The sequence below is a fragment of the Eubalaena glacialis genome, chromosome 7 (assembly GCF_028564815.1).
Source record: "Eubalaena glacialis isolate mEubGla1 chromosome 7, mEubGla1.1.hap2.+ XY, whole genome shotgun sequence".
Taxonomy (NCBI): Eukaryota; Metazoa; Chordata; class Mammalia; order Artiodactyla; family Balaenidae; genus Eubalaena; species Eubalaena glacialis.
Genome location: NC_083722.1, coordinates 112,951,046 through 112,973,442, shown reverse-complemented (window position 1 = coordinate 112,973,442; position 22,397 = coordinate 112,951,046). Strand labels below are relative to the sequence as shown.

General features: G+C 51.5%; 1 protein-coding gene across 6 annotated transcripts in view; it reads right to left on the bottom strand.

Annotated features, from left to right (window-relative positions):
- Positions 1-22,397, bottom strand: part of CFAP100 (cilia and flagella associated protein 100) — a 61,518-nt gene that overhangs the window by 21,799 nt on the left and 17,322 nt on the right. For 4 of the 6 annotated variants that reach the window (XM_061197392.1, XM_061197391.1, XM_061197394.1 and 1 more), the window contains 8 exons: positions 11,292-11,392; positions 9,304-9,490; positions 7,659-7,726; positions 7,423-7,586; positions 7,081-7,161; positions 6,514-6,695; positions 6,038-6,273; positions 3,792-4,075 (listed from right to left, as the gene is read on the bottom strand). In XM_061197392.1, the coding sequence (XP_061053375.1) occupies positions 3,792-4,075; positions 6,038-6,273; positions 6,514-6,695; positions 7,081-7,161; positions 7,423-7,586; positions 7,659-7,726; positions 9,304-9,490; positions 11,292-11,392 (1,303 nt within the window). Of the gene's footprint in view, positions 1-3,791; positions 4,076-6,037; positions 6,274-6,513; positions 6,696-7,080; positions 7,162-7,422; positions 7,587-7,658; positions 7,727-8,639; positions 8,803-9,303; positions 9,491-11,291; positions 11,393-22,397 lie in introns of those variants that run through there. The other 2 variants (XM_061197395.1, XM_061197397.1) reach the window with 2 other exon arrangements.

The window sequence follows — 22,397 nt, the reverse complement described above, 5'->3', positions numbered from 1 at the left end:
CTCGGCAGTGAAAGCTCGGAGTCTTAACTGCTGGACCGCCATGGAATTCCCTCTCATTGTTGTCTTAATTTGCATTTCCCTGAGGACATATGATGCCGAGCATCTTTTCATGTGTTTATTTGCCATCTGACTATTTTTTTTAGGAGGTGACAGTTCAGATCTTTGGCCCATTTTTTAAATCAGGTTGTTTATTTCTTATTGTGAAATTTTAACAATATTAAAATTTTAACAATTTTTTAACAATATTAAATTTTTAACAATGTATATTTTGGACAACAGCCCTTTATCATATATTTTATAAATATCTTCTCTCAGTCTCTGGCTTATCTTCTCATTCTCTTGACATTGCTTTTCATAAAGCTGAATTTTAAATTTTTAATGAAGTCCACCTTATCAATTCTTTCTTTCACAGACTGTCTTCTTTGGCGTTGTATCTAAAAAGTCATCACCGTACCCAAGGTCATCTAGGTTTTCTCCTATATTTTCTTCTAGTTTTATAGTTTTGCATTTTAGATGTAGGTCTGTGATCCATTTTTGAGTTAGTTTTTGTGAAGGGTGTAAAGTCTGTGCCTAGATTCTTTTTTTTTTGCATGTGGATGTCCAGTTGTTCCAGCACAATTTGTTGAAAAGACTATTCTTGCTCCATCATATGACTTTTGTCCCTTTGTGAAAAATCAGTTGATCACATTTATGTGGGTTTACTTCTGGGTTCTCTATTCTGTTCCATTGATCTCTATGTCTATTCTTTTGCCAATTAAGTCTTGAAGTTGGGTAGTGTCAGTCCTCTAACTTTGATCTTCTCTTTCAATCCTGAGTCGGCTATTCTAGGTCTTTTGCCTCTACATAAATTTTAGAATCAGTTTTTCAATATCCATAAAAAAACTTGCTGAGATTTTGATGGAGATTGCATTGAATCTATAAATCAAGTTGGGAAGCACCGATATTTTGACAATATTGAGTCTTCCTACCCATAAACATGGCTTGCTTTCTTTTATCAGAACTTTGTAGCTTTCCTCATATAGATCTTGTACATATTTTGTTAGCTATATAAGCGTTTCATTTTGGGGGATGCTAATATATCTTCAATTTCAAATTCCACTTGTTCATTGAGAATATATAGGAAGGTGATTGACTTTTGTATATTAACCTCGTATTCTGTAACCTTGCTATAATAGTTTACTAGTTCCAGGAGTTTTTTTGTTGATTCTTTCATTTCTTCTACACAGATGACCATGTGTTCTGTGAACAAAGAAGGTTTTATTTCTTCCTTCCCAGCCTGTATACCTCTTATTTCCTTTTCTTGCCTTATTGCATTAGCTAGGACTTCTAGTATGATGTTGAAAAGGAGTGGTGACAGAGGACATCCTTGCCTTGTTCCTGATCTTAGCAAGAAAGCTTTAAGTATGATGTTAGTTGTAGGGCTTTTGTAGACATCCTATATCAAGTTTAGGAAATTCTCCTCTATTCCTAGTTTATTGAGAGTTTTTATGATGAATATTAGATTTTATCAAATGCTTTTTCTGCATCTATTGATATGATCATGTGCTTTTTTCTTCTGTAGTTTATTGATGTGGTGGATTACATTAATTGATTTTCAAATGTTAAACTAGCCTTGCATACCTGGGAAAAATCTCACTTCATCGTGGTGTATAATTCTTTTTATACATTGTTGAATTCAATTTGCTAATATTTTGTTGAGGATTTTTACATCTCTGTTCATGAGAGATACTGTACTTTTCTTGTAATGTCTTTGTCTGGTTTTGTTACTAGGTAGGTTAACACTGAATGCTGGTCTTAGAGAAGGAGTTAGGAAGTATTCCCTCTGTTTCTATCATCTGGAAGAGACTGTAGAAAACTGTTATCTCTTCCTTAAATGTTTGGTAGAATTCACCAGTAAATCCATCTGGCCCTGGTAACTTGTGTTTGGGAAGGTTTTTTGGGTTTTTTAAAAATTTTTATTTATTTACTTTTCATTGTGTTGGGTCTTCGTTGCTGCACGTTGGCTTTCTCTAGTTGCAGCAAGCGGGGGCCACTCTTTGTTGCAGTGCGTGGGCTTCTCATCGCGGTGGCTTCCCTTGTTGTGGAGCATGGGTTCTAGGCGTGTGGGCCTCAGCAGTTGTGGCAAACAGGCTCAGTAGTTGTGGCGTGCGGGCTCAGTAGCTGTGGCGTGCGGGCTCAGTAGCTGCGGCGTGCGGGCTCAGTAGCTGCGGCTCACGGGCTCTACAGCACAGGCTCAATAGTTGTGGCGCACAGGCTCAGTTGCTCCACGGCATGTGGGATCTTCCCAGACCAGGGCTCGAACCTGCGTCCCCTGCACCGGCAGGCAGACTCTCAACGCCTGCACCACCAGGGAAGCCCATGGAAGGTTATTAATTATTGATACAATTTCCTTAATAGACAGGCCTACTCAAATTGTTTATTTGTTTTATTTTTAAAGTTTTTTTTTTGATGTGGACCATTTTTAAAGTCTTTACTGAATTTGTTACAATATTGCTTCTAAGTTTTTGGTTTTTTGGCTGTGAGGCATGTGGGATCTTAGCTCCCCGACCAGGGATCAAACCCACACTCCCTGCATTGGAAGGTGACGTCTTAACCACTGGACCACCAGGGAAGTCCCGAAGTTTTCTGTTTCTTTTTTCTTTCTTCCTTTTTTTTTTTTTTAGAAACGATGGTTGAGTTCATGGAAGTTAAATGCATATGGGCTGTGACTCCCGTGGAAATAAACTGTTGGTGATCTTGGGGATGGCTCAGTTGGCTGAAGACCAGCTACCAGACAGCCCCTCCAGGATTCTGCTATGAGGCATATGGGTGCATGTGTATGTCCTCTACCAGGTTCTTGGGGTCTGGGAGGCCGCCTGCCTCTCCCCACCTCATCTCTCTTTGTATCTCTGCCACCTCCCAGGTTCCAGGAAACAGTCTTTCCTGAGAGCTTACGTTTCTGTATTATTCCAGAGACTCTCAGTAGGAAATTCTCCAAGGCAGGATGCAGGCCAGCAAGACATGAGAACTCAAGAACATGGTTCCCCTGGGACATCATAGCCTTGGGCCAGCTCCCATCTCAGGGTTTTTACACGTGCTTTCCCTCTGCGTGCAGCCCTCTTCCCCCAAGATCTCCATGTGGCTTCCCATCGCTCAGGAAGTGCCTGACTTAAAGGACACCTTCCCCTGGAAGCCTCCCCTACCCTCTCCCATCTGCTGCGACCCTCCACTTCGGCCTCCTTCTTATATCACTCTTTCTCTTCCTCCTAGCATGTGTTACTACCTACAAGTCAAATCTGTGAGCCTCTAAGTCTGCTCCCATGGGCTGTCAGCTCATGAGGCAGGGCCTTACCTTATCCCTGGAGAGCCTAGACCCCGGCCTGATCCAGAATAGGTGCTTAGTCACTGTTTCGGAATAAATGGATGATTCCTGGCTCCCAGCAGGCCTCACGTGGTGCCCCAGCCTGACCCTGCCCAGACCAGCTCTGGGGGGCCTAAGGTCAGCAATAAGCCGCTGCGCGAGAGGTCCTTGGAGATTTCCCCCCCTGGGTACAGGCTGCTCCAGGGTGGGGAAGGGCCTGACCTGCTCCCAACCCCAGCCCCTGCCCAAGAAGACACACCCTCTCCCAAGAACCAGGCCTTAAGTCTTCAAATGGAGCTTTCCAGAAAACTGAAGCCAGGGCAGGGCAACTGAAGCCATGCACTGGGTGGGGAGTGCACAGCCCAGCTCCCAGTTGCCGTGGGAGGTCCCAGGATGAAAGCCAGTGACAGAGCCCCCTCGCTGCCCAGGCGCCCGGCGGCGTGAGACCTACATGCGGATCTGGGTGTTTTTCAGGGTGAAGCTCAGCTCCTCCAAGGCCTCCTCCATCTCCTGGGTGTTCTGGACCAGCGAGAGGTTCTGCTCTTCCAGCTTCATGAAGACATCCAGGAGCTGCTGGGGCTCCGTGAAGTACAGCTCCAGCTCCCGCTCCTGCAACCAGAGCCACGTGGGGTTGCTGGACGGTGCGGGCCCGGCTCCTGCGGCCCCCGCCCAGAGCAGGCACTGACCTCCCCGTCGCCGTCTGGGTCCTCCTGCACGGGGAGGGTAGAACGGGCCCTGCGGAGACACGGGGTCGGGGAGGCCTGAGGGCGTGACGCCTGGTGTTGCCCGCCCCTCGTCCCCTCCTCTGTCCCTCAAGTGGCCGAGGCGGTGGCGCCAGGCTCCTCTCGGCCCCCAGCTGTCACACAGCAGCCGGGGGCAGAGTGTCAGCACCCAACTAGCTCCTCTCGTTCCGGTCAGGCTGCAGCTCGCGTCCTCCCGGGGCCTGTGAGCCCCCGTCCCGAGGCGGCTCTGCTCCCGCCCCACAGGCCCCTTCCCGCACTCCAGGTGCCCGGCAGCTGTGCACCTGCGGCTCCCCATTCACCGTGGGCCTCTTCTCCCCACCTCCTCTGTCAGATTCGGCCGTGGCACGTATCCTCGCTGGTCCCACGCACAGCTGTTGTGACACGCGTGCCACGGGGCAGGGACCGTGCTGGGCGGGCCCAGAGGCCACAGGAAAGGCTGCTTGGGCCGCGACACTGCAGGGGGCCCTGGACCGACCTCAAACCTGCTTTCGTCGCCCCTCCCGGCCTGCTCCAGCCTGCACCCTACGCAGACACACAGGTTCTGCTGGCCCCGGAGCTGGCGAGGGCGGCTTGCAGCCGTGGCAAGCTGGGCCGAGGCCTGAGAGACTCCAGGCCCCGACCTTCGTGAAGTACGGAGATGACAGCGCAGGGCCCACGCGGACAGCTAACACACTCCCAGGCCTGTGCCCCACCCCGTGTGCACATTGATGCCCATTCGGCAAATGAGAAACATGCTGCCCAGAGAGCCAGTCACCTGCCAGGGTCACCGCTAGGACACTCTTGGCCCAGAAGGTGCCCTTCTAAGAATCCTCCTTCCAGGAGGACAGAGCCTGGGGCTGGGCTGGACTTTAGCCCCCACTTGCCCTCTCGGCCGAGTGCCTTGTGCAGCCCACAACCTGCCCACGTGTGCTCAGTGGCCCTGGTCACATGGCTAGTAGAGGGCGGGGCCCAGACCTCTGTTCTCAGGGTCTGTCCCGACAGGAGCCTGCTGCTGGGAGCTCCAGGGCTGAGGGCAACCTAGGGCGATGAAGCACACACATGTAACCTCTTCAGCTGGAAACAGCACCACCGACAGGGGTTCCAGGGACCAGAGTTAACCTGTTGCGTGTGCCTGGCTTGTGCAGTTGGTGATATGTCAATAACACTACAGTATCAGAGAAGAAAGTAACAGAAGACCTAAGTGCGACCGTGGCAGTGCTTTGCTGCAACTTCCTGGCCTCTGCAGCCCTGGCCCCGAGGGCAGGTGCTGGAAGCAGAGCCAGGGCTCCCGCTTTGCCTGGCTGCTCAGTGCCCCAGTCTCCTCCCCGCCGCATGGGCAGCCCCACGGGAGGGCCGGGGTTTGGGGTGGCTGGGCTGGAGGAGCGAGCGGACAGGGAGGAGGGAGTGGGGCAGGACGTCTGTCCCGTTGTCACCTGTCACAGCTGGAGAACAGCGGGGGTGGAGGGGGGGTGTCAGCGCACTGCAGGAAGAGACCCAGGAGAGCCCAGGGGGCTTGGTGGTCCCAGAGGTGGGTGTCGGAGGGACCACGGGGCAAGTCACCGGGTCTGGATCTGTTTGATTTCTGTTTGTCCCTTACTGTGTTTTTTAAAAGACTTAAAAGTAACTGTCACAATTAAAATTTGGGACTTCTGTATGAAAATCCAGACTTCCTGATTCTCTTGAAAGGCTCGGGGGCTCTGCCAGCCGCCAGCCAGCACTCCTGCCACAGAGGGCATGGGCAGGTGCGTCCTGTCCCAGGCGCCCACCTGGCTGCTTCATCTGTGTCTGTCGCACCAGCGCCCAACTGGGCCACCCCAGGCTCAAGTTCACCAAATCAGACAAAAAGAAAGCTTTGCTTGGGAAACATCTTGCTTTTCAGGCTTAAGTCTGACTCCAGACCGTCCAGAGCCACTGGTGACCGCTCCACAGCAGGCCAATCACCTCCGTCCCCACCACCACCACCAAGCCCACTCACCTTCTGGGGTCCAGCCTGCCAGGCGCACTGGGCTGGGTGCCCTGCTGGTGGTGGACAGTGCCAGACGGGACCTGCCTTAGCTGCGTCACCTGCAGGAGCCTGGTGGGCTTCCTTGGGCCCTGCTCCTCTGGAGGAAGCAGAGGAGGGCTGTCCATCTGCCCCAGCCCGGAGCAGGGCCCCTCCAGCCTGGGGCAGCCACATACCTCTGAGGCCCGTCTGGCCCTTGATCTCTGGTCCTACAGGAAGCAAGGGAGGAGTCTCAGATGGCTCAGGGGCACAGGGTTCCCCAGGACCCTCCCCGAGGGCCCCCTCAGCGGCAGGAGGAAGGTTTGCTTTGAGAGCCGGCAATTCTCCCAGGAGTGTGTGGGCTGAGCCCGGGGGGGCTCTGCAAGCGGGGGAAGGGGCCTGGCCCGGGGCCTGGAGCCAGCTGGACACAGGCTCCAGGGGCACCCGACACGCCCTCTCTCTCCTGCTACCTCTGTCCCTGAGTGCCGAGAGCAGCGCGTTCTCCTTGAAGGCCTCGACCGCCTCCTTGGTCCTTGCGAGAGCCGAGCGCTTTCCCTCCTGTTCCTCCAGCCACTCCGTGGGCGACAGCTTGTACAGGAAATCCTTGTAGACCTTGTAATGCTGCAGAGTGTCTTCAAATTTGGAGATTTCACTAGACCCGGGAGGAGCGGGCAGAGTCAGGCTCCGTCCCTGGGCCCCTTGGAGGGGAGGCCGGGCCCAGAGTTCCCAGTCCTCCTGGAGGACAGGCCCCGGAACACCGCGTGCGGGGAAGGAGGCCGCCTGCGGGGACCAGCACGGCTCACACCCCCCGAGCTGCAGCCGCTCTCAGGGTGCAGCGAGCCCTGCCCCAGTGGCGTGGCCTCAGGAAGGCCACCGACTCCCTCCTGGCCTCGGTCGCCTCATCTGAAAAAGCCCCGCAGGGCTTGGGGTCCCTGAGAGAGCCGAGGTTCAGAGGTGTGTGTTGTATGGGGCTCCTGTGGCTCCCGGAGATGTGCTGGCGGGGATGGCGCAGGGCCCAGCTTGCCGCCTGGCCTCACCTCTTGATGTTCATGATCTGGGTGGTCAGATCACGGATCTCGAGGATCTTCTCCATCTTTGCTTTGGCCTCCTTCTCAGCCCTGGGGGTGGGGAGGGGAAGGAGCCAATCACAGGGTGTTCAGGAGGGGTGTCCACTCTGCCTTCAGTCAAGGCTGGAGGCGGGGGAGCTGCCAAGGAGGGGCCTGGGTGGGTGGTGGGTGTGAGCAGGCCGGGGTCGGGCTGGGTGGGTGGTGGGTGTGCAGAGGCCCAGGGTCAGGGCTGGGTGGGTGATGGGTGTGCACAGGCCTGGTCGGGGCTGGGTGGGTGGTGAGTGTGCACAGGCCAGGGTCCGGGCAGCTCACACTCTCAGGGCCTGCACGGAGCTGCGGTTGTTTTCCCTGAGGAACTCGTCAAATAGAGCAGCGTCCTTCTCCAGAAACTTCTCCGCCCGCTCCAGCTCGGCCTCCTCCTTGGCCGCCAGCCTCTCCAGCCGCTGGATCTCGTTCCGCTTCATATCCAGGGCGTACTGAGGGCACCGGAGCAGGAGTCACGCCCCTCACAGGGACAGCCCGCTGGGCCCGCGGGGCAGCCAGCCTACCTGGATGAGGAACATTTGCCGCTTCTGGTCGATGTAGCTGTTTATGTCATCAGGTTCCGTCTTCCTTTCTGCAACAAGAGACATGAGGCATCTGGGGTGGGCAGGCAGTGGGAGAGAGACCCAAGCCTGCAGCCTGGGATGGGCACAGCCAGGCAGTGCGGGGCCAGCCTGCCGGTCTGGTGCTATGCCTGGCTGTGAGGCCCAGCTTACTACAGGGATCACGAGAGAGCCAGCTCTGGCTCCAGCAAAAGGAAAGCAGGCTCTGCTGATATAGTACAGTCTCCATGGCTAGAGACTGGCCAGGTGGGAAGTCCTTCCGTATGTCTGACTTGAGCCTCTCTTGCTGTAGCACCCTTCTCACCTGGAATGAATCTCTGGACACGCCCACCCTGGAAGTTTTACCTGGCTGGACTTAATAATGAAAGGTCTATCGGCCAGGACAGTGAGAGAATGGGGGTGGTGAGAGAAAAATGGGGCAGCATGATCTCTCCTTGGGGTGCCCTAAGCCTCCAGGGCACAATGTGGGCAGCAGCTAAGTCTACCCTGGCAGGGTTTAAGCCAGGCAGAAGTTAAGGTGGGCATCGGGACCACCTTCCGGAGTACAAGCAGGGAGGTATCGCAGTTGGGCTCAAGGCCCATGCGGACCTCCTTCCCTGCCTTTCTGGAGAGGAAGGCCTGGAGGCTCCCCAGCTGTGGATGGAACCGTGGGGCTCTCGGCCTTTTCCCTCAAATCCTCTCCTTTCCCGAAGAACCCGGTGTGGTACAGGAGTTCCGTTTTCAGTCTAGATGTCTGGCCTGGCCTCCCTGGGCTCGTCACTGGAAGTCAGACCTGCTGGGTCCAGCCTTCCCCACCCGGATGCCACCTGCTGCTCCCAGGTCTTAGAAATGGGCCACTGAGGCAGAGACAAAACACACGCAGCGCTGCTTCCCTGGTGCAGAGCTCCACACACAGAACGTGCAAGCAAGCTCAGGGCTTCCTACCCAAAACAACAAGCCTTGGGCGTCGGGGGTAGAGGCTGGGGGTCTCTCCACGCTCAAAGTCACATTCAGGGTCCCTGTAGCCCATGGGGTCCAGGACTCTCTGATCTCAATTGCTTCTTTCTAGTTCAGTGGTTTATACTTCACTGGTAGAGTATTAGTGCGTTTTTAGTACTTCAGATTTCCTACAGGGTCATAAAAATGATAACAGGTCACACACACACATGGCTCCCTCTCACTATGTGCAGTATCTGAAGACGTTGAATCGCACCACCCATGAGGCTGGTACTGTTACCAGCCAGGAGAGGAAGCTGCGGTACAAAGCTGACTTGCCCCGGACAGAGAAGCCATTCCGTGCTGAAGCTCAGATGCTCGCCACCAAGGGAAATGCCTACATTTTATACATTGTCCAGCCTGCATTCACCGTGCAGGTCAGCATTCAGAATGCATGCAATGTTGGGGTTCAAAGGCTTTTAGAGCAGCAATCCGTGTGGAATTGATCTTTGTACCCCCGGAGGCAAAGGTCAGGCACAGAGAAGACCCCGGCCACACACACACTGCACCACAGCCCCGCATCTCCCAAGCCCTTTAAACGCACTGCTCAGACCGCAAGGGCGAAGACGGGATTCTGGGACTTCGGGGCTGGGGGGCGGGGGTAGGGGTGCACCTCGGGTCATGGCGAGCTTCCAGGCCGTTTGCTCGTGGAAGATGCGTAGCTGCTCTGCGCGCGCCTCCCGGTCCGCCACCTCGCCCTCCCGCTGCAGCTCGCGCCGCAGGCTGGCGTGCCTGGCCGCCACTTGGGACGAGTAGGTCATCTTCTCGTGCACCCGCAGCTGCTTCTGTTGCTCCCGATGCTGGGGTGGGCGGGGTAGGGGAACGGGGTCGGGCGGGGCCGCACGGGGCCAGCCACCCACCCCTCTCCCGCCCACCAGTCCTCTCCGCGTCGCCCTGTCCGGGGCGGCGGGGGCTTCGGAAGCGCGCATGCTGCGGCGGAGGCGCGCACTTGGCCGGTGTGGCGGCGCGCACGTGCGGACCGGCTTGCGGAGAAGACCCTGGGGCTGTGAGCCTGCGGGAACTGCTCTGGGCTCCTGAGCACAGCTGCCCAGGGCTTGACAGGGAGGCGGGGCGCCAGAGGAACCCCAGGATGCCAGGTCAGATGCGCATTCCAGATCAGTGGTGCAGGGACACGCTCACTAGAGATGATCCTCGTTTGTCTGAAGTTCACACTTAAACTGAGTGTCTTGTATTGTGATTTGCTAAATCTGACAAACCCACGTTGAGGGAAACTAGATCCTCGGAGCTTCCAAAAGAAACTGGAAACCCCGAGTTTGATCTGCAAGCTCCCTACTCACTGTGGGCAGCCCGTGGTCACGTGCGGGGGTCTGCACCTCCCTACCTATTCTCCACCCTGCCTGGCCTCTGGCCAGCCACCCCCAGGACTGCATCCCGCCCCAGCCCTTCACTTCGGAGGGTCTCAGGATAGGGTGGGGTGAGGGACTCTTCTTCCCGAGGCCTAGTGCCCAGCCCCTCCTGCTGTCCAAGCCCTGGGGATCTTGCTGGCTCAGGACCCCGACTGCCTGATCAGATAAGCCCTCACGTGGGCCTTCATCTGGCTTCTCCTGGTCAAATTCTACTTCCTGCTGGTCCTGCCGCGTGCAACACCTATTCCACCTCTAATCTGTGGCGGGACCCTAATTTGCACATCCATGTACAATGAAGTTGGGAAAATGTCACCCGCTAGAATTCCAGTGGCAGAAGGTCTGCAATTTAAAGACACTGGGCAGCTGCTTGGGGTCAGCGTGAGGAGGTCGGGGGCTGTGCTGGAGGAGTGTGAGGCGGGGACAGGGGCTTCAGAAGGAAGGCAGAGGCTCCCTGAGGCTGGGCCAGGCTGGGAGAAGGAAGTCCAGGCTGCGCTGGCACTGGTGGAGAAAGGGGAAGTCCTGTGTGTGCGTGTTGCCACGAGTGCCGCTCAGAGGGGCTCTGTGTCTCTGTCGCTCCTCCTTCCAGGCAGGAGGTGGGGAACACCGATGGCACCGCCTGGATCCTAGGCACAGGGGTGGGGCTGGAGGACCCGCATGTCCCTGTGTGTCCTTGGTCCTGGTCAGGGTCACAGAGGGAGCCACTGCTCTAAGGAATCTCAGATGCTGAGCCCTGAGTCGGGGTGGACACAGTCAGCCCATGAGGGAGCCCGGGACGCAGGCCTTGCCTGTGCGTGTGAGAGTGCGTCCCAGAAACACGGCCTGGGGCGTGTGTGTGTGTATGTGTGTGTGTGTGTGTGTCTGGCCTCCCAGAATTCCAGTGAGAGGGGACTGTGCAAGGTTAGAACATGCGGGGGGTTTCCTAGGGCCTTGAAGGTCAGGGAGAGTCTCAGGAGGGGACAGCATCTCATGCAGGGGACAGAAGTTAAGGCATGTTGGCTGAGGCTGTAGCCACAGAAACTCCCCCACCCTGACAACAGCCCAGGAACAGTGGTGATGAAGCTGGTAAGACAGTGGGACAAGAGACCTGGGGCCAGGCAGTTGCGAGTTTTCATCGCAAGTGGTTAGCCATTGACTATTCCAGAGTGAGAGAGTGACCTGAGCAAAGTGCAGTCTGGCTGCGGCCGTGTGAGGGAGGGAGGAGCTGCGGGCAGGCTGCTCCTCGATAGGTACTCACTGATAGAGACTTAATCCGCTCCTGGTCTCTGAGCAAGAAGAAATCCACGTCCCCAGAGACATGGAAAGGATTAGCCGACTGGTCGGGAACAATCGCAGAACCTGGGGAGGGAGATGCGTCGTTGGAGAAACAAGCCAGCTCTTCCAGCCGGTGATCTGGGCCTCTGGGGTCCCAGCACCCTCCCAGCCCAGCAAGGGAGCTTCCATGAAAGCACAAGCGAGCAGCGAATGTTCTCTTGGATCCAGCTGTGCCTGAAGTCCGCCCCTGGACCTTCAGCTCTGTAAACTTACCTGTCTGGTTTAACCTGTTTGGACTCGGGCTTCTGTCCCTGCCATCTGAAAGAGACCTTGTGAACACACACCTTCCTGTGTCTCAGACCTGTGCTACATTCCTGGCCCTCTGTCCTCTCTCACTTAAAGTCTCAGGAACCCCCAGTCCATAGGGGAGAGAAGCTCCACCTGCCCTTTGCAAGTGATGGAAGCAGCTGCCCCGGGGGCTGAGGCACCTGCCTGCAGGGGGCAGGGGGAGCCCTGCGCTTTGTCCTTGCAGGGGTCTCCCTGAGCCTCCCAGGGGAAGGCTGGGCTTGGGAGCTGGTGAGGGCAGAGTGCCTGACGTCTGGGAAGGCAGGGCAGGAATCTGGGAGGTGAGGGCTGCCAAGGACCGCAATCCTGCTGCCTCCCTCCCAGTAGTAAGGGGGAGGTTCCCACAGCACAGCTCACAGGTGTCAGAGAAGATGGAACCCAGGGCACCGAACTAAGGGCTTAAAACTATCGTTGCTTCTTCCCCCACTACCCTTGATTCAGAAGAAACAGGGTTTATTGTTAAAAAAAGAATAATCTCGAAAGTAAAAGAAAATATCATATATAAAAAAGAACTCCTCCATTTTAAACAACTACTGATAACATTTTGGGGGGTATTTTTTTCCTAATACTTTTCAATACACATTTTTGAGAATTCCATACCTTCCTTGAAAGAAAAAAAAAACACTTTAAAGTTACTAATTCTTTGTGAACAGCATAAGGAAATATTAAGGGCTACCGTAACTCACTGCTTCATGTGGCACACTCGCATGGCAAATGCGGTCCCCACGGCACCGCCCTGGACATCCTGAATCCTCCACTGCGCCATCACTGACTGGCCCTCGGAGTGATTTTCCGAAGGGAGGCTAGAGGGCTGTGAGCAGTTTCCAGGCTTCAGAGACTTAGGTTGACCTGCCTTCCTGGAGGTCGGTCCCATTGTACGCCCTCACCCCCAGAAAGAGGATGCCGTTAAAGGGACATGAAGATATGCCCTGATAGTCTCAAAGCACCTCCACACAAGACATGTGTCAGTTCCCACAGGGAAACGAGCTTGCAGTGGAGAAGCCTGGCAGCCTCCACATCAGCCCGGGTGAGAGGGGTCTGCATCCCGACCCCGGACGCGCCCAGGACGCTTCATCTGCATCCCTCATGAGGAGGGGTCAGAGAAGCCCAAACACGGGCACGCTACAAAACCTTTTACTCTTTTCGCAACTTTTCTGTAAGAATTAGCTCCTATCAGAAAAGAGTTTTAAAAACTGAGTTGTGCTCAGACGGAGAAGAACAGAGAAAAATTATCTGCTCCTTGCCTCAGCCCATGGGAGGAAGTCAGCAGGGGCTGTGTCAGTTCCACCCTGCCTTCTGGCAGTGCAGCCGGCCTCTGTGGAAGAGGTTAACTGCGGTAGTTAGCAAGGACTAATGTTCCTAACGACCCTATGAGGTGGGAAACACTGCGACCCCTGTGAGGAAACAGAGGCACCGAGAGGTTAGAAGCCCCCCAAGGCCACGCAGCCGTAAGTAGCTACGCCGAGCCCAGCTTCCGAAGCAGAAACTGCATCTGCATTCAGGGAAGAAGGGAATGTTTCGCGCTAACGTGAAGAGAATCAATGGGTGATGTGAAGACGAGCCCCAAGCCCAGAATGGTGATCATTCCAGGCAGACTGTTCCAGAAACTCAGTCGGTTTAACATTTACACATCAAGCAATGTACTACAGCCCATTAACAGAATGAGGAAGAAAATTATATGATCATTTCAATAGATGCAGTAAAAGTGCTTTTTAAGATTCAAAACTTACTTTGAATAAAAGTCTTAGCAACCTAGGAATAGAAGCAGCCTAGGAATAGAAGCAGACATCCCTGATCTGATCAAAGGAAGTATGGTGAGCTGAGTCATGGCCCCCAAAGACGTCCGTGCCCTAGTCCGCAGCCTGTGACTGTGTTCCCTTATAGAGAAAGGGGATTTTGCAGATGTGATCATGGACCCTGAGACGGGAAGATGGTCCTGGATTATCCACACGGGCCCAATCTAATCACAAGGGGCCCTATAAGACGGAGGTCTGGAGCAGCAGGAGGGGGGGGAGTAGCAGAAGCAGAGCGGGAGAGATGCCACGGAGATGGGAAGATGCTGCTCTCGGGGGTGGAGGAGCGCAGGCGCCTCTAGAAGCTGCAAAAGGTGGGAAACAGATTCTCCCCTGGAGCCCCAGAAGGAGCCAGCTCTGGGGGCACCTTGATTCCAGCCCTGTAAGATTCATTTTGGACTTCTGATTTCTAGAACCCTAATAAATTTGTGTGTTTTAAACCACGGAGTCTGTGGTAATTTGTTACAGCAGCAATGGGAAACTGATCCGTGTAGCCACAAGAAACCGCTAGGTAAAATATTTCCCCCCAACATTGGAAACAAGGCATGGATGCCTATCTTAGCAGTGTTGTAATGAGGGTCCTCATGATGCCATAAGGCAAGAAAAAGAATAAAAGGTGTAAGGATTGGAAAGGAAGGGAAAATAATGTCACTCAAGGTGATGAAGTAGAGTAGAAAATCCAAAAAACCTACAAACAAAATGGATACAATTAGATCAATTAGGGATGGTTTGTAGATCTTCTTGTGAAATGAAAAAAAAGTGCATAGAAGAGACAATAAACCTATATCTTCATGCCCTTGGGGGTCAGCAAAGAGTTTTAAAACAGGACTTGAAAAGTACTAACCATAAGGAAGTGATCGGTAAATTGAACTATGAAAGTAGAAACTTTTGTTTATTAAAAGGCACCACGAACAGAGAGAAGGCAACCCACACAGTGGGGGAAGGTATCTGCAATACTTAGAACTGGCGAATGATTTGTAATCAGAATATGTAAAGAGCTCCTAGGAGTCATTAAAATAAGGAGACAGACAACCCAATAGAAAAGTGGGCCGAAAGCAGGAGGAACAGGTGCTTCACAGCACAGAGTCATCAATGCCCCATAAACATAAGTAATCGCCCTCTCTGGTCACAGGGAACATGAGATACTAATGCACACCCAAAGGACCAGGTAATACAAAAAGGAAGTATGTGTGCTTGGTGTTGGAGAGGTGTGGAGCAACTGGAACCCTCACACCTGTTGGTGGGCTGTGAACTGCTACAGTCGCTCTGGAAGATTGTTCAGCAGCAGCTACGAAAGTTTAACATCCAGCCAGCAATTCCACTCCTCCCTATACACCCAGGGGAAATAGCCCCAGAATGGCACACACAAGAATGTTCACAGCGGGGGGCCCTCAAGATGGCGGAGGAGTAGGACGACGTGGACTTCGCCTCTCCCCAGAAACGCATCAAGAATACATCTACGGGGCTTCCCTGGTGGTGCAGTGGTTGAGAATCTGCCTGCCAATGCAGGGGACCCGGGTTCGAGCCCTGGTCCGGGAAGATCCCACATGCCACGGAGCAACTAAGCCCGTGAGCCACAACTACTGAGCCCGCGTGCTGCAACTACTGAAGCCTGCGCACCTAGGGCCCATGCACCGCAACGAAGAGTAGCCCCTGCTCTCCACAACTAGGGAAAGCCTGCACGCAGCAACGAAGACCCAACCCAGCCAAAAATAAATAAAATAAATAAATTTATTTTAGAAAAAAAGAATACAACTACGAATGGAACAATTCTCACAGAGCACCTGTTGAACACTAGCAGAGGACCTTGGACACCAAAAAGGACAAGAAAGATCCCCCCATAACCAGGTAGGATGAAAGAAAGAAGAAGGGAAAAGGAAGAGGAGAGGAAGCGGGATGGGACCCGCACCCCTGGAAGGGAGCTGAAGGAGAGGAGAGGCTCCCACATGCAGGGAAGCCCCCTCACCAGCAGGGAGACCAGCTGGGACAGAAGGGGAGCTTCGGGGCTCGGAGGAGAGCCCAGCAACTGGTCTGTTGCAGGCAGGACAGAGTGAGACCTACACAGATGGTCCGTGCCACAGCCCTGCGAGCCCCAGCCTGAGAGGGTGTCCACTGGTGCCGACAGGGGCTGGGTGCTGGAACGTGGGGTTTGGAGAGCCGACCGGGGGAGGGGACTGATGTTGGCTGTGAGGAGGCAGCCTGAGGGGACGGGATGAGCAGCTCTGCAACCGGGGTGCTCACAGAGGAAGCACCAGAGGCACCATTGTTGAGTCACGTGCAAGGGGCGGGGCCTCCAGGGCAGCCTCGCGCTGGCCCCTGCCTCCACGGGGTACCAGGGAGGGCTCCCACACCCGCCATCACCTCCTCCGTCCCCACCCCAACCTGGCGCCCGCTCACCCCCATCGCCCCTGGACAAGCTCACGTGTTCAGTCGCTACCCAGCACCCTCCCGCCTGGGCGCCCGCTCACCCCCATCGCCCCAGACAAGCTCACATGTTCAGTCGCTACCCAGCAGCCTCCCGCCTGGGCGCCCGCTCACCCCCATCGCCCCTGGACAAGCTCACGTGTTCAGTCGCTACCCCAGCACCCTCCTGCCTGGGCACCCACTCGCCCCCATCGCCGCCTCAGCTCCTTCCTGCCTCACAGCTCGTGGGCTCTGGGGCAACCTCTGGAGCAGACTCTGGTGGGAGGAACACATGCAGGGCTGGGGCTGAAACCACAGCTGAGCCCCCGGGACCATGTGACTAAGGAAGAAGAGCTGAAAGCTCTCCTCGCAGCTGCGTTACACCTCCACTGACAGCTTCCTAAATTCAGCGCCTGTGAAACATCTGAAAGAACAAGTGCTCCTGCAGGTGGGACGGGTCTGGCTTTAGCAGCTCTGGGCTTTGTGGGCACGTACACATGAGGGGTGGGCCAGGCCAGAGTCTGAGCTGCCCCCATAGCTCCCACAACAGGTCCAGATGCACGACTACTGCAGTCCTGGGACCTGACCTCACTGGATCTGCGCTGGTGGCCTGGTGAAAACAACACCTGAGAGTCACCAGGGCCAACTGCCGGCACGCCCACAGTTAAGGCAGAACCGAGAGCAGTGCCAACAGCAGTGTACTTTGTGAGCCCACACAACGGGCAAAAGGGGACACAACAGAGCACATACACAGGTGAACAGCTCCAGTGGAGGAAAACTCCGGCTTCTCTCCCAGTGGGAGTGCTCCAATCCTGCCTACCTCACACCGGAGATCAGAAACACAGCTCAGAAACAGATCCGGGGGCCTCTACTCCAATAAGTAGGGAGCAGACCCCGCCCCTGACAGGGCAGTGACAACCACAGAACCCAGGGGAGGCCCCACTCAATATCTAGGGCAGGCTCTGGTCACCACAACACCAATCAAACCCTCTATCAAGGGGATAATGGCACAAGCCTCCGGACCAACCTCACCCACTAGGTGGCAGACACCAGAAGCAAGAGGAACTACAATCCTGCAGCCTGTGGAAAGGAGACCTCAAACACAGTAAGTTAGATAAAATGAGACAACAGAGAAATATATTGCAGACAAAGGAGCAAGGTAAAAACCCACAGCACCAAATAAATGAAGAGGAAATAGGCAATCTACCTGAAAAAGAATTCAGAGTAATGATAGTAAAGACGATCCAAAATCTCAGAAATAGAATGGAGGCATGGATCAAGAAAATACAAGAAATGCTTAATAAAAACCTAGAAGAACTAAAGAACAAACAATTGGGGCTTCCCTGGTGGCGCAGTGGTTGAGAATCTGCCTGCCAATGCAGGGGACACGGGTTCGAGCCCTGGTCTGGGAAGATCCCACATGCCATGGAGCAACTAGGCCCACGAGCCACAATGACAGAGCCTGCACGTCTGGAGCCTGTGCTGCGCAACAAGAGAGGCCGCGATAATGAGAAGCCCGCGCACCGCGATGAAGAGTGGCCCCCACTTGCCGCAACTAGAGAAAGCCCTCACACAGAAACAAAGACCCAACACAGCCATAAATAAAAATAAATAAATAAATAAATAAAATTAAAAAAAAAAAAGAACACACAATCATGGATGAACAACACAATAACTGAAATGGAAAATACAATAGAAGGAATCAATAGCAGAATAACTGAGGCAGAAGAACGGATAAGTGAGCTGGAAGATAGAATGGTGGAAATAACTGCCGAGGAGCAGAATAAAAAGAAAAAAAATGAAAAGAAATGAGGACAGGGCTTCCCTTGTGGCGCAGTGGTTGAGAGTCCGCCTGCCAATGCAGGGGACACGGGTTCGAGCCCTGGTCCAGGAAGATCCCACATGCCACGGAGCAACTAAGCCCGTGCACCACAACTACTGAGCCTGCGCTCTAGAGCCCGCGCGCCACAACTACTGAAGCCTGCACGCCTAGAGCCCGTGCTCTGCAACAAGAGAAGCCACCGCAATGAGAAGCCCATGCACCGCAACAAGGAGTAGCCCCCACTCGCCACAACTAGAGAAAGCCCGTGCAGAGCAATGAAGACCCAACACAGCCATAAATAAATAAATAAATAAATAAATAAATAAATAAATAAATAAATAAATTTTTTAAAAAAGAAAAGAAATGAGGACACTCTCAGAGATCTCTGGGACAACATTAAATGCACCAACATTTGAATTATAGGGGTCCCAGAAGAAGAAGAAAAGAGAAAGGGCCCGAGAATATACTTGAAGAGATTATAGTCAATAACTTCCTTAACATGGGAAAGGAAATAGTCACCCAAGTCCAGGAAGTGCAGAGAGTCCCATACAGGATAAACCCAGGGAGGAACATGCCCAGGTACATATTAATCAAACTAACAAAAATTAAATACCAAGAAAAGTATTAAAAGCAACAAGGGAAAAGCAACAAATAACATAAAAGGGAGTCCCCAAAAGGTTATCAGCTGATTTTTCAGTGTAAACTCTGCAGGCCAGAAGGGAGTGGCACGATATATTTAAAGTGATGAAAGGGAAAAAACTTACAACCAAGATTACTCTACCCAGCAAGGCACTCATTCAGATTCAACAGAGAAATCAAAAGCTTCACAGACAAGCAAAAGCTAAGAGAATTCAGCACACCAAACCAGCTTTACAACAAATGCTAAAGGAACTTCTCTAGGCAGGAGGGGAAAAAAAAGAGGCCACAAGTAGAAACAAGAAAAGCACAAATGGGAAAGCTCACTGGTAAAGGCAAACATACAGTAAAAGCAGGATATCATCCACACACAAGTATGATATCAAAACCAGCAACCATGGAGAGGAGATTAACCAAGATGGCGGAGTAGAAGGACGTGCTCTCACTCCCTCTTGCGAGAACACCAGAATCACAACCAGCTGCTGGACAATCATCGACAGGAAGACACTGGAACTCACCAAAAAAGATACCCCACATCCAAAGACAAAGGAGAAGCCACAGTGAGATGGTAGGAGGGGCGCAATCAGAGTAAAATCAAATCCCATAACTGCTGGGTGGGTGACTCACAGACTGGCAAACACTTATACCACAGAAGTCTACCCACTGGAGTGAAGGTTGTGAGGCCCACGTCAGGCTTCCCAACCTGGGGGTCCGGCAACGGGAGGAGGAATTCATAGAGAATCAGACATTGAAGCCTAGTGGGATTTGATTGCAGGACTTCAACAGGACTGGGGGAAACAGAGACTCCACTCTTCGAGGGTGCACACAAAATAGTGTGCACATCGGGACCCGGGGGAAGGAGCAGTGACCCTGGGGGAGACTGAACCAGACCTACCTGCTAGTGTTGGAAGGTCTCCTGCAGAGGCGGGGGGTGGCTCTGTTTCACCGTGGGGACAAGGACACTGGCAGCAGAAGTTTTGGGAAGTACTCCTTGGCGTGAGCCCTGCCAGAGTCTGTCATTAGCCCCACCAAAGAGCCCAGGTAGGCTCCAGTGTTGGGTTGCCTCAGGCAAAACAGCCAACAGGGAGGGAACCCACCCCACCCATCAACAGTCAAGTGGATTAAAGTTTTACTGAGCTCTGACCACCACAGCAACAGTCAGCTCTACCCACCACCAGAGCCTGCCATCAAGCCTCTTAGATAGCCTCAACCACCAGAGGGCAGACAGCAGAAGCAAGAAAAACTACAATCCTGCAGCCTGTGGAACAAAAACCACATTTACAGAAAGATAGACAAGATGAAAAGGCAGAGGGCTATATACCAGATGAAGGAACAAGATAAAACCCCAGAAAAACAACTAAATGAAGTGGAGATAGGCAACCTTCCAGAAAAAGAATTCAGAATAATGATAGTGAAGATGATCCAGGACCTCGGAATAAGAATGGAGGCAAAGATTGAGAAGATGCAAGAAATGTTTAACAAAGACCTAGAAGAATTAAAGAACAAACAAACAGAGATGAACAATACAATAACTGAAATGAAAACTACACTAGAAGGAATCAATAGCAGAATAACTGAGGCAGAAGAACGGATAAGTGACCTGGAAGACAGAATGGTGGAATTCACTGCTGCGGAACAGACTAAAGAAAAAAGAATGAAAGGAAATGAAGACAGCCTAAGAGACCTCTGGGACAACATTAAACGCAACAACATTCGCATTATAGGGGTCCCAGAAGGAGAAGAGAAAGAGAAAGGACCAGAGAAAATATTTGAAGGGATTATAGTCGAAAACTTCCCTAACATGGGAAAGGAAATAGCCACCCAAGTCCAGGAAGCGCAGAGAGTCCCATACAGGATAAACCCAAGGAGAAGCACGCCGAGACACATAGTAATCAAAGTGACAAAAATTAAAGACAAAGAAAAATTATTGAAAGCAGCAAGGGAAAAATGACAAATAACATACAAGGGAACTCCCATAAGATTAACAGCTGACTTCTCAGCAGAAACTCTACAAGCCAGAAGGGAGTGGCATGATATACTTCAAGTGATGAAAGGGAAGAACCTACAACCAAGATTACTCTACCCAGCAAGGATCTCATTTAGATTTGATGGAGAAATCAAAAGCTTTACAGACAAGCAAAAGGTAAGAGAATTCAGCACCACCAAACCAGCTCTACAACAAATGCTAAAGGAACTTCTCTAAGTGGGAAACACAAGAGAAGAAAAGGACCTACAGAAACAAACCCAAAACAATTAAGAAAATGGTCATAGGAACATACATATCGATAATTACCTTAAATGTGAATGGATTAAATGCTCCAACCAAAAGACACGGGCTTGCTGAATGGATACAAAAACAAGACCCATATATATGCTGTCTACAAGAGACCCACTTCAGACCTAGGGACACATACAGACTGAAAGTGAGGGGATGGAAAAAGATATTCCATGCAAATGGAACTCAAAAGAAAGCTGGAGTAGCTATACTCATATCAGATAAAATAGACTTTAAAATAAAGAATGTTACAAGAGACAAGGAAGGACACTACATAATGATCAAGGGATCAATCCAAGAAGAAGATATAACAATTATAAATATATATGCACCCAACATAGGAGCACCTCAATACATAAGGCAACTGCTAACAGCTATAAAAGAGGAAATCGACAGTAACACAATAATAGTGGGGGACTTTAACACCTCACTTACACCAATGGACAGATCATCCAAAATGAAAATAAATAAGGAAACAGAAGCTTTAAATGACACAATAGACCAGATAGATTTAATTGATATTTACAGGACATTCCATCCAAAAACAGCAGATTACACTTTCTTCTCAAGTGCGCACGGAACATTCTCCAGGATAGATCACATCTTGGGGCACAAATCAAGCCTCAGTAAATTTAAGAAAATTGAAATCATATCAAGCATCTTTTCTGACCACAACGCTATGAGATTAGAAATCAATTACAGGGGAAAAAACGTGAAAAGCACAAACACATGGAGGCTAAACAATACGCTACTAAATAACCAAGAGATCACTGAAGAAATCAAAGAGGAAATCAAAAAATACCTAGAGACAAATGACAATGAAAACACAACGATTCAAAACCTATGGGATGCAGCAAAAGCAGTTCTAAGAGGGAAGTTTATAGCTATACAAGCCTACCTAAAGAAACAAGAAAAATCTCAAGTAAACAATCTAAACTTACACCTAAAGAAACTAGAGAAAGAAGAACAAACAAAACCCAAAGTTAGCAGAAGGAAAGAAATCATAAAGATCAGAGTGGAAATAAATGAAATAGAAACAAAGAAAACAATAGCAAAGATCAATAAAACTAAAAGCTGGTTCTTTGAGAAGATAAACAAAATTGATAAGCCATTAGCCAGACTCATCACGAGAAAGAGGGAGAGGACTCAGATCAATAAAATTAGAAATGAAAAAGGAGAAGTTACAACAGACACTGCAGAAATACAAAGCATCCTAAGAGACTACTACAAGCAACACTATGCCAATAAAATGGACAACCTAGAAGAAATGGACAAATTCTTAGAAAGGTATAACCTTCCAAGACTGAACCAGGAAGAAACAGAAAATATGAACAGACCAATCACAAGTAATGAAATTGAAACTGTGATTAAAAATCTTCCAACAAACAAAAGTCCAGGACCAGATGGCTTCACAGGAGAATTCTATCAAACATTTAGAGAAGAGCTAACACCCATCCTTCTCAAACTCTTCCAAAGAATTGCAGAGGAAGGAACATTCCCAAACTCATTCTATGAGGCCACCATCACCCTGATACCAAAACCAGACAAAGATACTACAAAAAAAGAAAATTACAGACCAATATCACTGATGAATATAGATGCAAAAATCCTCAACAAAATACTAGCAAACAGAATCCAACAACACATTAAAAGGATCATACACCACGATCAAGTGGGATTTATCCCAGGGATGCAAGGATTCTTCAATGTATGCAAATCAATCAATGTGATACACCATATTAACAAATTGAAGAATAAAAACCATATGATCATCTCAATAGATGCAGGAAAAGCTTTCGACAAAATTCAACACCC